Genomic DNA, 22,598 nt, shown 5'->3' with positions numbered 1-22,598 from the left:
TGCACGTATGTTTTCCATTTGCTTGAACTTTTAATAATCGATGTTTAGATGTAGAGAATAGTAATAAAATTAAATAGACATATATTATGTAGAAATATATTATGTAGAAATATGTTATGTAGAAATTTTAATAAATCGGTGTCGATTTGCTATGAACCCTAAATGACTTGCAGTTTATTTAAAAAATACGAAGTAGTGTTATAATATATTTTATGACTGAAATTATTACAATGTTAAATGAATTTTAATAAAAACATTATTCAAATTGTCATAAGTAAAAGATAGAAATGGCTTTATTTTAATGTCTTATAAGTGTACATTAAATATATCTTTACTTGATAAAGGTAAAGAAAGATAAAACAAATAAAAATATTAGATTATTTTAAGTTTTTACTTATCATTTGTATCTTATTTTGAAGAGTTATTAAATTAAATTAAATAATATATTTAATAAGAGATATTTAACTTTCATTTCGAGAAAAAAAGTCATATTAAAATTTAGAAATTTGAGGATAAATAATGCTTCAACTGTATATTATAAAATTTTAATAAGAACAATAAATAAATTATATAAATTAGGAAAATTCAGTAATAATAATTATTTGTAATTAATATTAAGGCAAAAGCACACGAGAGACAAAATATTGGCAGGCTTTTAGAGGTTGGCAGCACTGCTAAAGTACCGTTCGAGTTATATTCTTGTATAATTGTACATGTCAAAATCATTTTTCTATTCATGATTTCGTGTACATTCACTCAAAAAACGGATCACCAAAATTTAATATACTTTGTAATATCTTTTAATAGCGTCAACACAGCAAAATATCATTGTAGGATAAATAATAGTTCAAATTAAAACTTAAATATTCCCTTTAACAACCAGCAGGACAAAAAAGATTTACAAAATGATTTAAAAAATGAAAGATGTTGAAGGTAGATAGATTTTAAAAAATAGAGAACAAATTTTTTTAATTATTGCGCTGATGTTTTTATATCATCAATTTTACAATGTACATGTTTTACATTGTATCATTTTATATAATTTTATCTGGACTCTATACTGAGCTATTATTCTCCTATATACATAATTCTGAGATCTCAATCTCCATGAGACCATCATCAACATATTAACTGGTCATGGGAAAATGTATATGAGATAACCAAAGGTTCCTTCGATCGCATGACAAAACTTATTAATTTTGATGACCTTGTGTAATTGTATTGTTATACAATTATGTTTTTATAATTATGCTAATTATATATACATTAACATTATATATAAAGAATAATTATAGTGCTATTATATAAAAATTTTTTAAGCAATAAACAATAAATTATTGAATATAAAAGCATTTTGATAATTTTTATTTTTACAAAAGCTGAGTCTGTTAGAGGGATAATATTTGTTATAAAATAATAAAAAAAAAGATAAAATTTTATTCGGTCGTCGCTCATAATTTCTGCTTACCATACTCTCGCTTTAAACTTCTTCCAATTTGTTTTAAAGAAAAATTACGAGTAGTAGAGCTAGGTACTTATCTCCAAGATTTATCTCAGGCTGTGGTCAAAGTCTCGCTATAAATACTTTGATAGAACAATTAGAAGAAAGAATTTTACAAACTGATCAATTAAAAAAAGCTTCAAAAGATCAATTTGCCATATCGCGTTGACTCTCAGAATATGACATTGAACGCATATGTAAACAGAATATGACCTTTGAAGCTAAAGATTAAAATTATCTTTTATTATCTAAAAATCAATCCAAGATTTCAGACATTCTTGATGGAAATAAAAATCGGAGCGTAATATTAAAATAAAAGTTGTATGTAAAATAAAAGTCAAATGTAATGTTTACACTTCTTTTACATTTCGTTGTTTCAATTTTCGCCTCCTATAGAAGCTTCGTTTACGTTTCTCTCCCATTACATTCAACTGACACTCCGATTTTTATTTTCATCAAGAATATCTGAAATCTTTCACCAGGGACAGAAAGAATTTTGAATTCTTGAATAATTGTGGATATAAGCATCGATGAGATATTTAAAGACGACTGGTCCTTTGAATGACTGTTTATATAAGTTAAGGTTGTTCCATCTTTGGATAAACTATGTGGTAATTTATCTACTGGATAAATAAAAGAGTAAAAGAATAAGAGAGTAAGACAGTGAGCTAAAGTGGAAGTTATCGAAAGGTGGAACAACCTAGCTTAAGAATAAGCAACTAATAATGGTAATAATTTTATAATTTATTATTAGTTTTGTAGACATATATATATGAAACTTAATATATAAATTCGATTTTTATTTAAAACTGTAATTTTAATGTTATTGTCCAAGTTTGATCATCAATGCACTACTAAATTTATTTTTATTATATAAATGTTGATTTTTTATTTATTAAATGCTGTATAAATAAATATGCATACTTGTAATGCTATAATATCTTATATATTGCTGCAAAATTACAATGTCTTTTTCAGTTATCATCTCTATATAATAAGCAAATTTATATCAATTGTAATCAATCAGTTATATTAATTGATGATATCATTGTTCTTTATCTTTGGATTCCTCGAGTTCCACTGATCACGAAAATTTATTTAAGACTGGCTGTCTTTAATTAATAGTATCTCGTCGACACAATGAATCACAATGCTCAGAAACGTGAAGATATTATTATTTATGTTATTATTGATTGATAAGTCCGGATCCTCATGCAGACATCGATGTTTTGACACATACAGCGTAAAAAATAGGTAATAAGGATAAATTAAAAATCATAATTCATTTTTCATCCCATAATTCATTTTTCATCAATCAGCACTCGATGTTAAAGTGTCAGTGTTTGCATAAGGATCCAGACTAAAGGTTGTGACACATAAAAAAAAACGTAAATATAGTAATAGACAAAAGTAATAAGATGTTAGTAATAAACAAATCAACATTTTGAATTTGTTGCTTATGTTATTATCTTTATGGTTTTATTACTTTACTGTGATTAGCTAATTTGTTTAGAGCCATATGACACACAGAAAAACTTAAGCACATTTTTCATAAAGTTAAGTTAAGATGTGAGATAGGTAATAATTTTTTAATGGGTTATATTAAATTAATTTAAAAATTAATTTTCTCGAGATCTTTAAAAAATCATTAATTTATTTAAAGTACAAAAATAAGCCCAAAAGCATACAACAAAAAACACAAAATCATTATTTTGATAAAATAAATACATTTTTCATATATAATAAGAAAAAAAATATATATATATATATATATATATATATATATATAAAATAAGAATAGAAAGAAAATTTAATCTTTCTTCATTATAAATCATCGCTTCGCTAAGAATTATCGATCTTATCTAATTTTAAATCATTTATAAATAACATTATTTCAATGCTTAACTATAAAAAAATTTTTTTCTAAGATTTGTCATAGGTTAGCTCATTCAGCATTAATTTGGAGACTTGGCAGTGTCTTGGCGCTATACCAAGTGCCGTAATACGGTATTTCTCTTTTACAAATTACTTTTGTATGAAATTTTTTAATTTACTCCATAGAACACTTTGCAAAATTTGTAAAAAATTTAAAAATTTGTATCCTTGTGTAACTTCATAAAAAATCTTATTTAAGATCAGATCTTATTTAAATAAACAATCTAAAAAGTAAAGATTTCAAGCATTTTGGGTCATTTTATTATGATCATTTTTAACAAAGTTGCACTTCTCTCTCTTTTTAAAATTGTTTATTTTTAGAATGCAGAGTAAATGATCTCTTAATTTTTTGGCGTGATATATATTATTATTGATACTTGTCATACCAAAATTCTAGGGTTGGCAATGTTACCTCATAAAAATGTTATCGTTTTACAACTTGTTACTGTTTTTTTTCTTAAAAAATAACTCGTTCTCATTACTCGTTATTGATTTGCAAAAGTAACTCGTTACCGTTATCGTTATTCAAAATATAAAAAATCATTACATTTTCATTACTTTTTTTTCTTAACACTAATAGAATATTATATGCAGATTTTTTCGGTAAATGTAAAAATGATGTGAAAATTCTATTTTTTATTAGAGAAATAGAGTTCAAAAAATATATGCTCATAATAATTGTGCATTATTTTCATGAATGAAATAGATGCTGTCATATCACATAATACATATCATATTTTTTGTAATTTTTATACTTAAATAAATTTATTTTTTGTATTACTTTTAATAAGATATCTTTAAATTATATCTTTAAATAATTTCCATAATTTTTGCAAATATACAAACATTATGAAGATTTTTATATATATTTATATATAGTTATATATATATATAGTATTTATATATAGTTATATATAATTATATATAGTTTTTATATATAGTTTAACATCTTTAAAAAACATTTATAAAGTTGTATATTTAAAAAGAAAAAAAGGATAGAAAGAATTATTAGGTGTTGGAATTAATTCGTAGCGTTTTACAAGTGATGGGAAGTACTTTCATTAATGTATTTTTTAATGCTCATGTGAAATAAATAACATTCTTTCATTAAAAAACGCTACGAATTAATTCCAACACCTAATATTTAGCCAGTTACAATATTTCGAAGAAAAGAAACAAGATATGAATAATTCATCATAAATATTCTAAGGATAAAATTATATTATAATAAAAAAATAATATTGTTTGTCTGCATTATATACATATATTTAATTTTGTAAGATATGACACAGAAAAAGTTTTATTTTAAGAAATTAAATATACTGTAAAGATTATATCTGAGTTAGTCTGTACGTGTAAACTATGAATACAATGAAAAAAAGACGTCATGATTTAGCCAATCGGACTGTTAATGTTTCATCTCTGTTTTCTAGGACTATAGTTACGATTAAACTTTTGCGTAGTTAAAAATAAAGTAATGATGAAAGTAACTAGTGAAATTGTTACCATTACTCCGAAAATGTAATTGCGTTACTATGAATGTTATTCAAAAGAAAATGTAACATCGTTATCCATTCGTTAACGAAAAAAGTAACTTGTAACAGTAACGACGTTACTTGCCAACCCTGCAAAAACTCCAACTTTTGTTGCATAAATTCTTTATGTTATACACGTAATATTTATACATGTAATATTCATAATGCTTTATCTTCTTTTTCGCTTTCTTTATGTGCATTAGATTAAAGTGCAAAAATCTTCTCCAAAACTTATATTATCAAATTATATTATGTTATTTGTGTATCTCTCGTATATGCTATTTGTAACATAATTTACATATATAATTTATATATGTATAATTGCATATATAAAGACAATGGTTATATTATTAAACGATCATTATACATATCTTATGCTTTATCGTATAATAAACATAAATATTAATAATATATAGAATAACAATATCTGATAATATAACAACAGTTCAGTTTAGCATTATAAATACATTATACCAATTTTGTTATTAATTAAGCAGAACAAAACTTTATTGTCCGAGCAACCGATTTATGACATATTGTGCTGACGCCATTAGAAAGCAATACGACGTTCATAACGACTTCTTTTAACATTATACGAAAAATTTATTTATTATATTATACTTATTATTACTATCAATATAAATTATTACTATCAATATAAAATATCTGGATTTGCGCGTTTACATGTATTAATTCTTGACAACGATTAATTAAATTAATTAATAGATAATTATTTCTTATATATAGAATAATCGAGTACAGTAGAGACAGTTTCTGAAATTTTGAAAAGAGAAAGATATCTTATTTTAAAATAAGTCGACAACCCTGATTTTGTACAACATCTTATAAATAATACAATAGTATATTGGATAATTATATAAAAAAATTTTATTCACACATTTGTTTTTAATCAATCAGAGATGTTTCTTTGCAATTGTTAACTGTCCGCCTCGACACCGCTATCGCAAAAGTCCACTAAGCAGCGTATCGCATCGTCGGGAAAAAGTCTAAAATTTTATAAAATGTTACTTTTTTCGTTTCTACTTGAGATTTTCATTTTTATTAATATTATCGCATTAATTTTTTTTCTCATTAATATTAATTAAATGTTAAAAATATTTTATTTGTATATTTTTTTCTTCGAAGATAATATCTTCATACATTATATTATCTACTGTGAATAATTTCGGAATGTGATAATATTTTTGAGGTTCCAACGAATTTCTATATAAAGATTATAGGTTTCGCGGGTTACCTCCGTGTTCAGATCTATTCTTGAAACGCCAACGTGAACCTTGCAGTTTACTTCATCAGAGCGAGGAGCAGCCTAATGACGTTGGCATTCCAAGAAATGATCTGGACACGGAGGAAACCCGCGAAACGCAATTTTGAAATTTATTTACCTTAATAATACGTTGCATAACAACCAGAATGGAGGCACAGTTTTTTCGCGATAGTTGCACCTCTGCGCGTGAATTATTCGTGAGGCTGCTTGCCCCGGTGAAACCAACGGCATGGCAGACGGGAACCTGTTCGAATAAAAATATTTATTGCCAAGTAATGTAAAAAATCCAATATTTCATAATATTTTATAATCTTATTCGGATTACTAGGAAGTGTTTAATGTAAGATCTGAGGTAAATAAAATTTTATTTTTCCACAGAAATGACAATGGAATCGACATCAAATCGAAATTATCAAATCGACGTCGATTCCATTGTCATTTCTTAATGAGGTGTGTCTTTAGTAGCTCACCTCGCATCCAAAAATCTAATCTGCATGTAAAAAAAGCGTAATTAATTAGCAATATGTAATTGTATATATATGTATACCTATATACATTTGCTATTGTAACTTAAAGGTCGATATTTATAATTCTTATTTCAAAACTTGTCAAGTCTTAATGTCTTAAGATGATAATGGCTGTATGATTAACTTCTTCTATACTTCAAAATTTAAAAATAAGGATTGATTACAAATATATCTTAAACATATTCATCAACTTTTTTGAGAGTGGACAATATAATTACAAATTTTAATCAGTATTTTTACTTAGTAATAGCATATACTTCACTACTATACTACTATACTTCACTACTATACTAATTAATTGTTAAATATAAGTTCCAATTACGTTTACGTAACATTATTGCGTAAACATTGTTTATATAATTTCATCGTGTACTTACTTTACTTTTGGTTTTTTGCAAAGTCCAGTGTCAACCATATACGGATAAATAGTAGTAAATTTGATTAAAGATTTTCCTTTGCTGGATATCCGTAGTTCCTCGCTGATTGATTCCATAAGTCCTACAATATTTGTGTCAATAAAATTAAGAATTTAACATTTCTTGTGCAATAAAGAGCAATTAAAATCGAGTTAAATATAAAATAGCTTACCTCTAACTGCAAATTTTGAAGCGCAGTAGGGAACTAAATTTGGAATACCACCAATTCCAGCCAGTGACGAGAGCGCAACTACGTGGCCGTGATTTTTTTCGATCATGCTCGGTAGAAATGCTTGTAGCATCTAAAAATATCATAAACAATAGAATTCAAATACAAGAAATGTCAATAGTGAATAATGACTTGTTTGTGAAAAGTGATATGTTGCACTGTGTTTAGAAATGATAGCATCAAGTCACTTTATGTATATATTAGGTGTTGGAATTAATTCGTAGCGTTTTTTAATGAAAGAATGTTATTTATTTCACATGAGCATTAAAAAATACATTAATGAAAGTACTTCCCATCACTTGTAAAACGCTACGAATTAATTCCAACACCTAATAAAATAAGCTAACAGTTATAATTATGATTCATTTAAAGCTTAAGTAATTTTTATTATTAATTTGTGTAAATTTAATGATTAAACATTTACAAAATTTGTTTATGCAATGTCAATATAAATGTTATGTTAATATCAATGTAAACAGTAAATATTTAAAGAAATTACTATATATTTAATAAGCCTTTTGTAAATTTTAAAGAAATACTCAAAGAATGTTTTGTGCATAAATCTAAATTATGATCGGCAGGGATTACATAAACATGCTTTAAATATTTTTAAATTATTTTTAATTATTTCCATAATTATTTTCTGTAAAATTTCTTTAATGTATAATTATTTTTATAGTGTCAAAATTCGCATTACTTTAGTTCATATTATAATGTATTAGTATATTAAATACAATTAAAGACTAGTATTATCTTCAGATAAAAAAAATGATGTGATAATTTATCTAACAGATATGTAAATAAAAGAGTAAAAGAGTAAGTTTTAAGAAATTATTAAAGAGAAGAGGTGACGTTGCGACTCATAATTAGAATTAGACTAGTAATTAGGACTGTCAAGTTGATATATATAAATTTTTTTATTTTTACACATATATGTATATATTTAATTAATTTGTGTCAGTTCTTTAACTTACCCAGAAATGAGCCAGCACGTTAATGTCGAAGATTCGTTTAATTTCGTCAGTGGTGTGATCGAGAAATGCATGGCAAGGCATTATACCAGCATTGTTAACTAAAATAGTGACGTTGCCAACTTCCTGCTTGACTCTTTCGGCTACGCTGAAGACATGCTCTCTGTTTGACACGTCGCATCTGCGAAACAAGACGCAAACGTTGCTGAATTTTCCTCGAACACTTTTCAATCGAACGTTTCACTATTATGTTTCTCTAAGTTTTATTGCATTTTGTAAAAGAGTAAACGATATAAACGTACTGATATGCATATGCTGCAGCTGTTCCAGTTTTTTTTATCTCATTCACTGTCTCTTCGTTTGATTCTTGATTCACATCCCAGCAAACCACTGTTGCGCCTAATGATGCATAACGAAGAGCTAACTCTTTTCCAATACCATGACCAGTGCCTGTTATCTGTAAAAACATAGTAACTTAAAATATAGAGTTATCACACTTTTAGCATCTCTCTTTCGCAAATTACTTTATAAAGAATCTTTTACTAGATATAAATATTAAATTTAATTTATCATCAATTTATAATGTAATCAACGTACATGTATTATATACAGATTGAAAATAAATGTATTTTAATTTTTATTTATCTCTCTTATATAAAATAAATTATATCTTATATGAAACAATATTATATAAAAATAATTAATATACAACTTTATTAATAAAAAACATATTAATATAATTATTTACGTCTGTACGATTTATGTAATAAAAAATTCAAATTAGATACATACCAGAACGATTTCACCAGCCACGCTTTTTTCTTCCGCTGGAACGAAAAATTTATACACGCTTTCGCAAATGTAATATAGAATCTTCAAAATAAGTAGCAAAATGTCCGCAAGGACCAATGCGCCGTTGTATGCTTTTACCATGGCTGCTCGCTATTCTGGCCTGCAAAAATTAAAATTAATAAATTTGTTTGATTGCAGAGACATAAAATAAAAGATTTATTCATTTGTTCTGATAAATTTTTTTCTTAGCACAAAAAATTTGTATTTTTTAGAGTAGTATTAAAAAGAGACTTTATTATAAAAATATTAAAAATAAATTGTCACAATATGCATCTTTTTATTTACGCGTTCAGATTTTTATTTAGGTCAAGAATATTTTATTTTTTATTTTTATTCCTTAAGAAGAAATAATAATATAATAATATAATAATATTTCTTTCAGTTTTATTAATACGATATAATATAATCTTATTAAATATCTACCTTGTTTTGTATAGAAAAAAAAAAAGTGAAATTATTTTTTTTAAATAATTCATTCAATGTTTTTCACATTTTTTCATATTTCCGTAAGCTTGACGATTTTAATTCTAAGCTTGATCTTGATTGAAGTATGCAATTAGCATTCTAGCAAAACAATATCAATTTGTCAAAATATGCATTTACATTATATAATGCTTGTTGCTGTCTACGATGAACCATGTCAAATACAATAACGAGCGTACTATGAGTCATTTATGTTCTCATGAATAAAACTTCAGCGTATTATTATTTTGTAATAGTTTTTTGCGTAGTATTTCTTTTAAAATTGTACCTTATTGTACATTATTTATGTCCATTATTTTGAAAGAATGATGTTTTATAATAATCAGAGCTGGGGTATACACTTGAAATACTTTTATTTGAGAAGCTTTTATTTGTAAAACAGTTATATTTTGCATTTTGTATTTCAAATACTAATTGATAATCAATATTATTATTTAAATTACAAAATACAAACAAACTTTCAATCTTTCGATTTTAAATACGTAATGTGTTCGTAATTGGAATACGGTATATACAATACACTTGTGCAAATAATGTGTTTCAAATATATGCCCAGCCCTAACAGTAATTTACGCAATAAGTAAATATGACGCTGTCAATCAGAGATAACGTGAAAATTGCATGTGTAAATTATGTATTTGTTTTGTTACCAGCTACTTAATTTCTTTCAAGCAGAAAATTTGTTGGATAATGCTCTGATGTCGAAATAATTCTTGAATGTTTTTGTGAAAACATCACGGAAATATTACGTCTAACTTATACTTCTTACTGTGAAAATATATTAAGACTAATTAGAAATACTTTAATTTACTAAGGATAATAAAGTATTATTTTATTAGATGCAAAAAAGATAATTAATACTTTCTTACTGAGGTCTTCATACTATAAGATAAGATGTATTCGATCTTCTGATTAAAATTGGAAGGAATTAGATTACTGCAGTTACTGTGTAGGTAACAAGTACTGATTACGTGACACGTTGTGCGTGATAGTTGACAGCGCACGATACGAATGAGATCATTCTTCTTCAGTTGCATTGATAATAAGTATAAGTTAATTTTAATTTAATTTATTTTGTGCTCGATCCCTTTCTGTAATTTTTTTTTCAATTATTAATATTTCTTATCCTTCAAAGAGTACATAATATTTACAACATGTGTGAAAAAAAAACAATATAATAAGTTCATTTTTACATATATAGACGTATGTATTTTTTATATGTTAGTTAAAAAAGTATATGTGTTTATATTCTATCATTGATTCCGGTAAATTTGTAGAATATATAAATATTTTTTTTACAATACAAATATTCGCACAATATAATAATTTGTGCTACATGACGAAAGTTTTACACTTATATTATCACCTATACGTAATAATACTTTATATTTTGGTTTTAACTTTTTAATATTTTATTCATTTGCTGACAAGTAATAAATAGGAGTAGTAATAGCTTTCACTTTGATGATTCTTTGTTTACATGTGCTTATCAAAGTGTATACTTCAGTCAAAGTCAACTTTTAAATAATTAAATTTGTCACGAATCAAAATCACGTTTTTTTGAATTGACTGCGGAAATGTAGAAAAATGATTAATCGCACGGCCGCGAACGTTTTAAAATGCCAAGGCCATATGATGGTATGACACGTTTAAACAATGTCAAAATCATTTGTAATTGACACAGAAGTATTTAACAAACGTGTTTTTTGATCATTTGTCAGTAAAAACATCTGTAGCATATCAAGTTAAGAAGAGTTATTTTGAAACATATTAGGTGTTGGAATTAATTCGTAGCGTTTTTTAATGAAAGAATGTTATTTATTTCACATGAGCATTAAAAAATACATTAATGAAAGTACTTCCCATCACTTGTAAAACGCTACGAATTAATTCCAATACCTAATACTATATGTGCCTATTATTTAATGCACATTTCCTTGATTTCCATTACAAGCATTTGCGATTTATATTCGTGAATAAAATCTATATAGAAAAAATCTATATAGAAGTTAAAATATTAAAAATTATTAACAGATTTCTTATTTTCCAATCATTTAAGCATGTAATGTTGCAACTTTTGCAATAAATATAAATAGCGTTTTCCTTATAGAAAAGTTATTTTTATCATATTTTGTTTGTTGATAATAATTTATCAACAAAGTCAACTCATTATTATGTAAGAAACAACTTATATAAGTATGAATGTATTTACAATATAATACTTCATAATGTATAAGTTTATTCTCGTTATATTTATTTATTTATTGTATTTTACTATTAATTAATATTTTGATTTATATCATTTTGTTATTGGTTAATATTTTAATTTATTAGTTAATATATTATAGATTTTTTATTTTTTTTTTCTTATAAATACGGAAAGACATTCGTTTCTGCCTTTTTATTTTATACTATATATATCCTTTTCATGACGTCAATAAATTTTTTGTTATGATACATTTTATTACATATTTATTATAATACTTATTATAATAAAAAATGTGATGCTATTCTGTCATGTTATTCTCGGAACTTTTTCAAGAATTTTTTAAGTTATTGATATATTTGAAACAAAAAGCAGTTGTCGAATATATATATAGAATAATTATTGTCCATCAGAGCAGCAATTTTTATTAAATATTTCAATTTAGTCGGGATAATAATGAATCGGAAGATTATCTTTCTACTAGCTAATGATTTAGTTTGTTGGTTTCTAAATGCTATCATCTGCTTAGATTAAAAAAAATTAAGAGATTAAGATGTTTAATCTTTCAAAGATAAAGAAATTTTAAATCTTACAAAATATCTTATCTCATTAGTAATTCTTTATTCTACTCTAAAAATGAAATAGTATATATACTTAATAATACTTCTCGATGTTCGTTCGATTACGCGTTAAAAAAAAAGAAAATCTTGTCATATAATCACACACATTTTACCAAATTAATATAAATTTTTTTAAACTTTTTGAAACTTTATCAATATTACAAATTTTCCATAATGTAGTAATAAAAAGATTCTCTTTCTAATAATACACAGAATTTCTATGTTTAGAATTCAGAAATTTAATTATAATTTTAAAATTGAATATTATTTAAATGAGAAAAAGATAACTATTTTATTTAAAAAAGCAGCTTCACACAATCACTTTTTGAAAATAAATACATACGAAAGACGGGAGAGAGAGAGAGAGAGAGAGAGAGAGAGAGAGAGAGTTCACTGATTATTATAAAAAAAATAATATCGTAAGAATGGAAAAATGCAAGTGCCAAATTCAAGATCTGCTAAAATTAATCGAAAAATATAAAATTAACTTTTTTTTTATATAATTTTACATCTATAATTTTACAATTTTATATTTATAGGAATAGAGAAAGAAAACAGATTTTTCAAAATAGATAGAATGTTTCGACATTCCGTCTGAATAAATTGTTCTTAATCGTAAAAAAGTAAATATAAATCGTGTCTATTTGATTACTTACCCTTGTTAGTGAGAATCTTTTTTTTTAAATTCACTACCACAATGCACTAACGCGAATAAATTTCGATGTTCAAGTTACGAACCGTCGCCGTTTGCATACGGACCGCGACTAACCACGGCTATAGCCTTCTCTGACCGCTACCAACATACGAATTTTCCATTACTACCACGGCAACAATAGCTAGCTGGAGCAACGCGAGCGCATGTATCAGACTATAAGACGACCGCAACCATTATCAGAGTACAGTAGAAACAGCTATTAAAGCAAGTCGTCTCTGGGTGGGTGGCCGTTCGTACTTCCGCCAGTATATTGCCATAGAGCTAGAGCAACCTAGAGTCCAAGTAGAATTATTACAGCGTAACATACAAGAGTGAAGAGAAACCGAAATCGTGACAGTATTTCAGAGTATTCTTTCGTGTCTCGAATGTTGTCTGAAATCGCGACCGTCGAGATAGTCACGCGCGATTTCCCTGTATATTCACGAACAAGTAATTTGAAAGAGAGAGAGTGAGAGAGAGAGAGAGGGAGAATTTTTCCAATTTTCTTACTCAATCTATGTAGAAAACAAAACGGATTATATTGTTCGTTAATTTACGAGAAAATTACGCGACTATATTTCGACTGCAGTCTTAATGTTTCAGGCAACATTCAAGACATAAAATTTTTCCTATCATCTATGATCGTCTTGTCAAAAATAAATATAATCAAATATGAAATGTGGTTTTTTTAATGTTTATTTACTTCAACCAACATAGATTAACTTTAATCTCGGTTTAATTTACTCTTTATTTTTTCTAATTCTAAAGCCTATTCTACAATGTATTGCTTGTTACTTGCTTTTTATTATTTTTTACACCTTGTTTTGATTCTGATTTTTTGTTTTATGTTGCCCGAGATAAAAATTAATGAACTTCGACAAAAATACGTAGCAAGAAATATAATTGTCGATAAAAAACGGTTGTAAAGGAGAAAAAAAGCAAAAAACAAAAAACAGGAAATAAAGGGCGCATTGTAGAACAAGCTTAAGAATTAGAAAAAAAAATAGTAACTTAAATCGATAATCGAGAGGTTAGTATTACATTGGCTATGAAACTGGATTTAATAAAAGCAAACAATTTTTAACCTTCAAAAACCTGTTGATCTTGACCTGATAGCATAGAAGTTTCACGGATAAAAGTGAGACTGAAAGTCTAGAATGCTGCGCCAGACGCTGAAGTTGCTCATTAAATGAGTTCAGCACAGAAGCATTTCAGAAAGTGCTCGATCAATGATTCTTTAATATGATTTATGCTTTTAATTTTTCGCTAAATTTAACAAAAACGAATCATAATACAAAACTATTAACTACCACTGAGCTAATGTAGCATCGAGGAGCATTTGTTGATCTCACTTTTATCTGTGATACGTAAACACCTATTATAATTATAATTTGGTACAGCCTGGCCGAACGAGACTTCCTTTCATTTGTAAAACATTTTACAGTAAACGTTATTTGATTCAAATTTGGTTTATTATTTAAATTCATATGTTAATATGGATGTATTTCGATTATATGATTTATGTATCATGAACAGGTTTTTAAAGATGCTCTTTAAAATTAAGTAACAAACAATACATTGTAGAATAGGCTTTAGAATTAGAAAAAATAAAGAGTAAATTAAACCGAGATTAATAATAAATGATTATAAATTCTTTATACGCATCTATATATGCATATCCAAATGCATATTCCAAATATTTTATATTTATTTTTAATAAATTTAAATGATGATTTAAAAATGGATCTATTAATACTACGAAAAATTTGACTATACTAATTAAAACTATATATAAAGTCTAATTACTGTCTAAGTATTTAGTTGTGTTCAAGGAAGTAATATTAAATTTAATTAAGATATTTTTTTTTCAAAATGTAATATAATATTGATTAAATTTATGATAGTTTAAACATAACTCGATTTCTATTAATAATTCTTTAAATAATACTGTGATGTATGTATAAATTTTCTCAGTAATAATAAAATGACAATACCAAATATAATGTATAAAAAAATGTAAAAGAATATATAACAAAAATTTAATTAATTAGCATAATTTGTACATATTGTAAGAGCAATTTGCGATATAATACCAAATACAGTCAGGCCAATTTTTAATAAATAATCCAATTTTTAATAAATAAATGTCAACATACAAGTCGCGTTTTACATAAAAATAGGCAAAGCGAAACATATTCTTTGTGATACAAAGAAACTCTATGAAAGGAACTTTTAACATATTTTACATTAGCAACTTATGATATTTTAACTTTTTTATTCTTTATTGCTGAATAAAATTCAGTTTGAAAAGTAAACATAAATTGCATAAGCAAATTACCAGGATTGACAAACGTCACTTTTCAGTTACTTTGTTATTACTTTCTATAATAAACAATTTGATAACGATGTTGCAATTTTTTTATAACGATAATGCTAACTAACTAAACGTTAACGTTGTGTTAAAGTTAGAAAAGCCATTTTGGAAAGTAATTTGTCATCATTATTGCGCGTTACTTACTAAAAAAAGTAATAAGTAACGTAACAAAAGTAATAACACGTAACGTTACTCGTTACGAATAACGCGAATAAAATGTAATGCAAATTAATAGAAAAAGGAATTATTTTTTTCAATAACGAATGACTTCTTTTAACTCATTACAAGTAACAATTAATTTTTCTAACTCTGATATTACCATTACCATCATAAAAAAATTCACAATATTATTATCAAATCATTATTATAACAAGGTAATCAACAAAGTAACAGGGTTACATGTACCGCGTTACTGTCAACTCTGCAAATTACTATATTTTATTAAGCGTTTTTATTGTATTTATGTTATATGTTCTTTTCATCAACATTTATTGATCTTTATTGTTCTTGTATCCTTGATAATATTTAAATAATATTAATGATTTTAACTTTTTAAGATTTATTTTAAAATTATATATCTTGTAACGCAGCAAGAGCATTTAAAATGTTTCATGGTTTTTTTACGCTAATTATATTTTATAATAAAGTTTTTATGATAATCACATGATTATTATCAATAAAGACGTAAGGCATGATTCGGAGAATGTAAAAATACAACCTTTGTTATTAGAAAAAAGTAATTTATTCTGCAACTAATTCTGTCTTTTATTAATCTTTTAATCTCCTAATAAGATCTAATAATATCAATATTAATATGTTTCATATAATTATAATTATAATAAATAAGTTCTCCAAACGCAAATTTAAGATAAACAAATGTTATCAATTAATTTTTCTATCACACTTTTACATGTGGGTGGTGAAAAATTCTATTTTGCTATCTAATATTTAAATGTGTTCAATAAGAATGTGTAAACGTCTTCTTCAAGAAGAAGAATTTTTTGTTATTTTTAAAAATAATTTTTGAAATTTCATTTATTATTATAGAGTCTTCAACTTTGTATTCCCATTCAAAAGTCATAAGCACTATGACAAGTACTAATTTTTATCATGCTATCAAGAACATGAGATAAAAAAACTCAGATGTTTGTTAAATCTAATAATTTTGATTATTTTAAACTTTGGAACTACATTATTCTGAAAGTTGAAATCATATACATAATATTTCATTTTATATCTGTAGTTAAAATATTTTCCAATAAAAGCAGTTTAATGTTTATATATATAATAATTGAAAAATACTCTTAACAAATATTTCACTGTGACTTTTGTTTTAAAATTTTTACACTAGAAAAATAAGGTTTTTTAAGGAAGTTTTTTCACTTTATTTGGGAGGAAATATAATTGAACACAAATGAAATTAAATAGTGAAAAAAATTTTTTATTGCGTAGTCGCATAATCACGAAATAAAAAATTGTGGCCTGTAAAATATTAAATATATCGTGAATTAATGACTTAAGAGAATAAATTATAAAAGATTAAAATTTAACTCTCACTGAATGATGCATGTGTCACATCTAAAAACAATACAAAGATATATTTTATTGATTGTTTTATTATTATATCTGAGTACCGATGTAACACTAAATTTATCATTTGCTATTTTACTGAGTTAGACGTATCACAGTGTCTATACACTTATTATTTTTATAAAATTTGTCGTTCAATCGAACTATCCATTGGATTTTTATATTGTCTGATATAAATGCGTAACATTAAATGCGTAACACATAAATGCGTAACACATTTCCGAATTAAACATTCACAACTTGTTATTTTTGGATGCACATTTTAATCAATTCATTGGTGGACTCGAAACTAATGTTTTTTTTTTTGCCAAGACTAATAAAAGCAAATAATTTCGTATTTTATATGAAAATTTATCTATAAGGTTTTTTTTAATTGTTGGTGAAAAATCCAGCCAAAGAAAACATATAGTTGTAGTACGTTTTATATATATATATATATATATATATATAGAGAGAGAGAGAGAGAGAGAGAGAGAGAGAGAGAGAGAGTGCAAGCGTGGCGTAACAGCAGCGTACGAAATTGCTAACAAAAATCGTCGTTCGGAATTGATAATTAAACAGATCCCATATGACCATGTACAATCAACTTGTGCATCACAGGTATATGAGAGAAGTCACGCTCGATTACGAGCAATAAGGCTGAAGATATATATATATATATATATATATATATATATAGATTATTATCAGTGAACTGGTTATTTATGCTTGTAACTGTTGTTAGCCTTGAGGTGAGTCCATTTCTAATTTAAATAATCTTAGATATGTTAGATATGACATTTGATTTTTTCAATTTTTTACAGTGAAATCTGTGTCCACTACATTATTGTCAAGCAGCCTGTACATCTCCTTACATAACGAGATGTTTTGTCTCACTATATATAGTAAGATATATCAATGACGTACACGATTTGTAATCATTTCGCCGAAGATGGCTCGAAAATTAAATATATAATGTAACTAATAATTGTATTCAAAATTTTACTTGATATGTTAATTTATTATTGCTCACTGAGTACTGCGCTCTGCAACATTTGTCGTTCTCTCTTTTATTATTTGTATAAATTTTTAGTACTGATAGAGTATATCCGAATGACCTTAATAAAATACTATATTTAATATATTTAAAATGTATGAAATACAGTGACAAAATAAAATGAGAATATAAAATACAATAGATAGCGTATCAAGAAATATAAAAATTGATTGAAGATTTAATCGCATCGATAACAAACAACAAATTATGTAAGAGAAAAAAATCAAAGACAGCAAAACTCTAAAGTAATTTTCTTCATGAAAACATATACTAGCAAAAAATATACTTGATATCTTTAGAAAATGTACTTGTTACGAAACGCTATCATCTGATGACCGTTCCTGATTTAATAAATATTTTATATCTATTAAATCAGGAACGATCATCAAATGATAGCATTTAGTTTTAGGATCAACGATAAATTACTCACTGTTTGGCATAATAAAGATATGTTATAAATTTATAATTATAATATATAATTTTTTATAATTTAATAATATAATTAAATTATATAATATAATAATTTTTTATATAACACAAAAGTAACAATATTTTACGCGTGTAATAACATATGAAACGTTAAATGACACGTATCGTAGAGTTTATTTTGTGGATAAACTCTCTGTTTATCTACTGACTCTAATCAATGTAATAAGGCTATAGGTCAACTATGATAAGTTATACTCGTCTTGTAAAAAATAATAGAATTCTCCTTCATTGGACAAATAATAGCGTTGCATACATATATTTACGTTGTACAATCAAAATCATAATTTTCGGATTGATTTCTATAAAGCCGGAATCAGATTACGCTTTGAAAATTGAGATTGAAGATTGAAGATTGAAATTTGATGAGGAATTTTAGCTCTTATTGTTTTGATTGGTCAAATTTCAATTTTCAATCTCAATCTTTAATGCGTAGTCCGATTCCGACCTTATATACAATGTGTATGCTTTAGATTGGATTTATTTCACAGTCGAATCTTATATTTAAGATTATTTGAAGTACTATCTTAAGAAATCATGAATTAATTAGAGAGTATTGGTATCTTAAGACATTACTCAAGGAGATCTTATAAGAATAGACTACTACTGTCCTTAAAACGTTTTAAAGTTTCAATATGCTCTAATTTTTATTTGCCGATTATTACAAGTTAATTGATATACATATATTTATTATTTCTTTCGAAACAGTTTACAAATTGATAAATTGTAATAATGCATGCATATATATATATATTATAAGATCGTAATTCATGTATCGTATTTATGTATTGTAATCCGATTAAACATTTTGATGCTATATTTATTCTCCTATAGGAAAAAAAAGAATTATATTGCACAACCAAGCTCGGGGCAGTGCTCCAATTTATTGATTCCCTTCGGTTATAACATTTATCGATCGAAAAGTATACATCAGGTCTCTCATACAAGTAAACCTTCGAATAGAATGTCAAGCGATTTTTCTGTCGACGTATCTTTATCTGTCTGCAGAATAAATATCACGATATGCAACGTGCGTCACTTAATATTAATATTACATACATAATATTTTTTATATCTATAACAAGTTTTTTGAAAAAAAGTGTTCATTTCTTCTTCTCCAAATAACGTCCGGACGTTTACTTGCGATCTTTTAAAGCTCCTAGAGTCCTAGGACGCCAAAATACCAAGGATACTACAGCTTTACGAAAATGTAGGGATTACGTAATTTCATCGCATCTGCAGTGCGATTTTATAAAGAAACAGATAACGATTATTGTCATTAATAATATACATTCTTGATTTTCTTAATAAGATATAATTAAAGACATTAATTTAACATATTTGTCATTAATAAAATACTATTAATAATATATATCTTATCGATATATTTGTAAAATTAGTCAAAGACGTGTAAAAAGAGTTGTATTCATTGAAAAGGGAAAGAAGAGCTAAATTAGAGAGCTTAAAAATCACGAGTTCCGGAACACAAATTTTACAAATGTATGGTCTTGTCTTCAGGGAACAGTCGCATTCTACACGCGCCGTGAAACATTTGTACGAAGTTGCACTACAATTAAACTTCTCTTTTTAATGTTTTTTATAAATGCTTATTGAGAAATATCACATGTTATATATATGTTATATGAAAAACAGCATCAGTATTATATAATAATAAAAGTAGATAGCCTTGAACATTAATCATTTTTATTGACTTTATGTTTGTGTTATTAGTAACTTTTATAATGATATACAGAGTCAAGAGTTTTGTTTGTTACTGTCACAAAAAATGTATAAAGCCTTGAAGCGATTTATTTTAATAGAAAAAAAGTATCCATAAACCGTGTTAATCAAGAACTAGATAGTGCCTGGTCATTAGCTCGGAAGTTTGAAGGATCCGGAATCGAATTTGAGAGAAAAAAAAATCATAACTGTAATCTGTTGATTAGATTTTGATGAGCTTGATACGAATAACAATTGAAAGCTGTACAATGTTTATAGACACATCGTGTTGATTTTTTGTTGATCATAAATTGAGCTGCTCGAAATAGATTTTAGCTAATCCGAAAATGAATCTGATGAACAATCTAGAACTTGTAGTAATGAGAAATATTTGAGTAAATTCGCCGAACAAGATCTCTTCAAAATGCGCTGAATTGTATATTTATAAAAAGCAATAGAAGTAGTATTCAGTTGAATAATGATTCGCTACTTCAATTCATAATTTTTTAAGACAAATTTCACATCGAGTAGAAGAAAATTAGAATTTAAATTACATTGATGAATTAAATTTGAGAGAAAGGTTGAATTGTACCTACATTCGAACTGAAGAAACGCATTGGACTATATGACGTATTTTTTGTTATATTGTGGATTACTGATTTGACAGTGCGGTGCCCTTGCAACATGTGTTCGTTGACGCGTTCGATCAATTTACACTTTATATAAAAGTTGTAAAAGAAGGAAGTCAGTTATAGAACAGTTGTTAACTCACGGTCTATGTAACATATGTATCAATCGAAACGGCAGTCCATTGACCGTTCCCTGTCGTTTCTATGAATAGTGAAATCGATATAGGGTTCACGAACTCTTGCAAATAACGAAGGCAAGTTCTCGGATGAGGACGGCAGAAGATTGATCGTGTTCAGAAGGTGAAGGATCATTAACGCCAGAGGAAAAAAAGAATATCAGATAGTGATGTTTAAAGATTTGTTTCATAAATTACGTCTTAACACATATCTTCGAGTTATGTAAACAGATATTATATAAGTTATATCATGGACATTCGATAAATTTAAAATTAGATATAAAATTATTTAAATATACATTTTTATTCAGAAAAAATTGAATTGCTATTTTTTTATTTATTTATCTATTATATGTAAATAATACATAAGATGCATATTAAATAGATTGTTACATAATATATCTGGAGATACGGTAGTATATCTTAATGTTAAGATTAAATGAACATCGACTTACACATATGTAATATAGATTAGAAAATATAAAAGTAATTATAAGCAATATTAAATGCATAATCACACAAAAATAATAAAGCTAACGTTAATACATAAAACATGTTTCTATTTTCGAATGACAATTTTACGGCATAATTAGTTTTACAATATTTATAGATTTAGTAATAAAAATTATAGTCATTATGTGAATTTTAGTTTAAAGATTATTACATTATATTAATTTAATTTGAAACAGTAAATGGATAATTTAGTAAGAAAATCATTATAGTATCATGTTAAAATGATTAATTCTTAAATTTGCTTTATTCAAATAATCAATTATTTATAAAATAATTACATTAAATACTGTTATATTATTACATTAAATAGTATATATTATATTAACAATATAATTTTATACATAAATATAATAAAAATAATGTTCAACAAGCATGGCCCATTAGCTCAGTTGGTTAGAGCGTCGTGCTAATAACGCGAAGGTCGCGGGTTCAATCCCCTCACGGGCCAATTTATCTTTTTTAGCGAAATAATTCAAACAAAACAAATATTTTTCGTGAGTAATTTATGCTGAAAATATCATAAAGAGAGATATAAGAATGTGAATGCAAAGCGTCACACTATTTATATGGCAAAAATCGTAGTTCCCTCGTAGTCCATGCTATATTTTTTTAAATGAAATGTTCATGCAGAACAAATGTTATTATTTTCGTAAATAAATTGTAAATGAAGTGGAAAATATTGTCAAAAAGAAGTAATGTACAAGAGGCCCATTAGCTCAGTTGGTTAGAGCGTCGTGCTAATAACGCGAAGGTCGCGGGTTCGATCCCCTCATGGGCCAATTTTTTTTTAATTTATCAATATATACAAATCAATATATTAT

At 26.0% G+C, this 22,598-nt stretch overlaps 1 protein-coding gene and 2 non-coding genes across 4 annotated transcripts in view; 2 read left to right on the top strand and 1 right to left on the bottom strand.

The window, feature by feature from the left end:
* Positions 1–4,677: 4,677 nt before the first annotated feature.
* Positions 4,678–22,598, bottom strand: part of LOC105146841 (short-chain dehydrogenase/reductase family 16C member 6) — a 22,231-nt gene continuing 4,310 nt past the window's right edge. Inside the window, exons 1-8 of one of the 2 annotated variants that reach the window (XM_011057406.2) lie at positions 13,217–13,497; positions 9,192–9,351; positions 8,702–8,856; positions 8,403–8,580; positions 7,372–7,501; positions 7,161–7,281; positions 6,375–6,500; positions 4,678–5,978 (exon numbers count right to left, since the gene is read on the bottom strand). In XM_011057406.2, the coding sequence (XP_011055708.1) occupies positions 5,909–5,978; positions 6,375–6,500; positions 7,161–7,281; positions 7,372–7,501; positions 8,403–8,580; positions 8,702–8,856; positions 9,192–9,332 (921 nt within the window). In that variant the 5' untranslated portion in view covers positions 9,333–9,351; positions 13,217–13,497 and the 3' untranslated portion in view covers positions 4,678–5,908. Of the gene's footprint in view, positions 5,979–6,374; positions 6,501–7,160; positions 7,282–7,371; positions 7,502–8,402; positions 8,581–8,701; positions 8,857–9,191; positions 9,352–13,216; positions 13,498–22,598 lie in introns of those variants that run through there. The other variant, XM_087402586.1, reaches the window with a different exon arrangement.
* Positions 22,152–22,225, top strand: TRNAI-AAU (transfer RNA isoleucine (anticodon AAU)). The gene has a single exon. It is a non-coding gene; the product is annotated as a tRNA-Ile (tRNA).
* On the top strand, positions 22,483–22,556 carry TRNAI-AAU (transfer RNA isoleucine (anticodon AAU)). Its single transcript has one exon. It is a non-coding gene; the product is annotated as a tRNA-Ile (tRNA).

The sequence above is a fragment of the Acromyrmex echinatior genome, chromosome 2 (genome assembly GCF_024713525.1).
Source record: "Acromyrmex echinatior isolate Ae372 chromosome 2, ASM2471352v2, whole genome shotgun sequence".
NCBI lineage: Eukaryota > Metazoa > Arthropoda > Insecta > Hymenoptera > Formicidae > Acromyrmex > Acromyrmex echinatior.
Note: the sequence above shows the minus strand (reverse complement) of the source record. Positions and strands in the feature narration are given on the sequence as shown.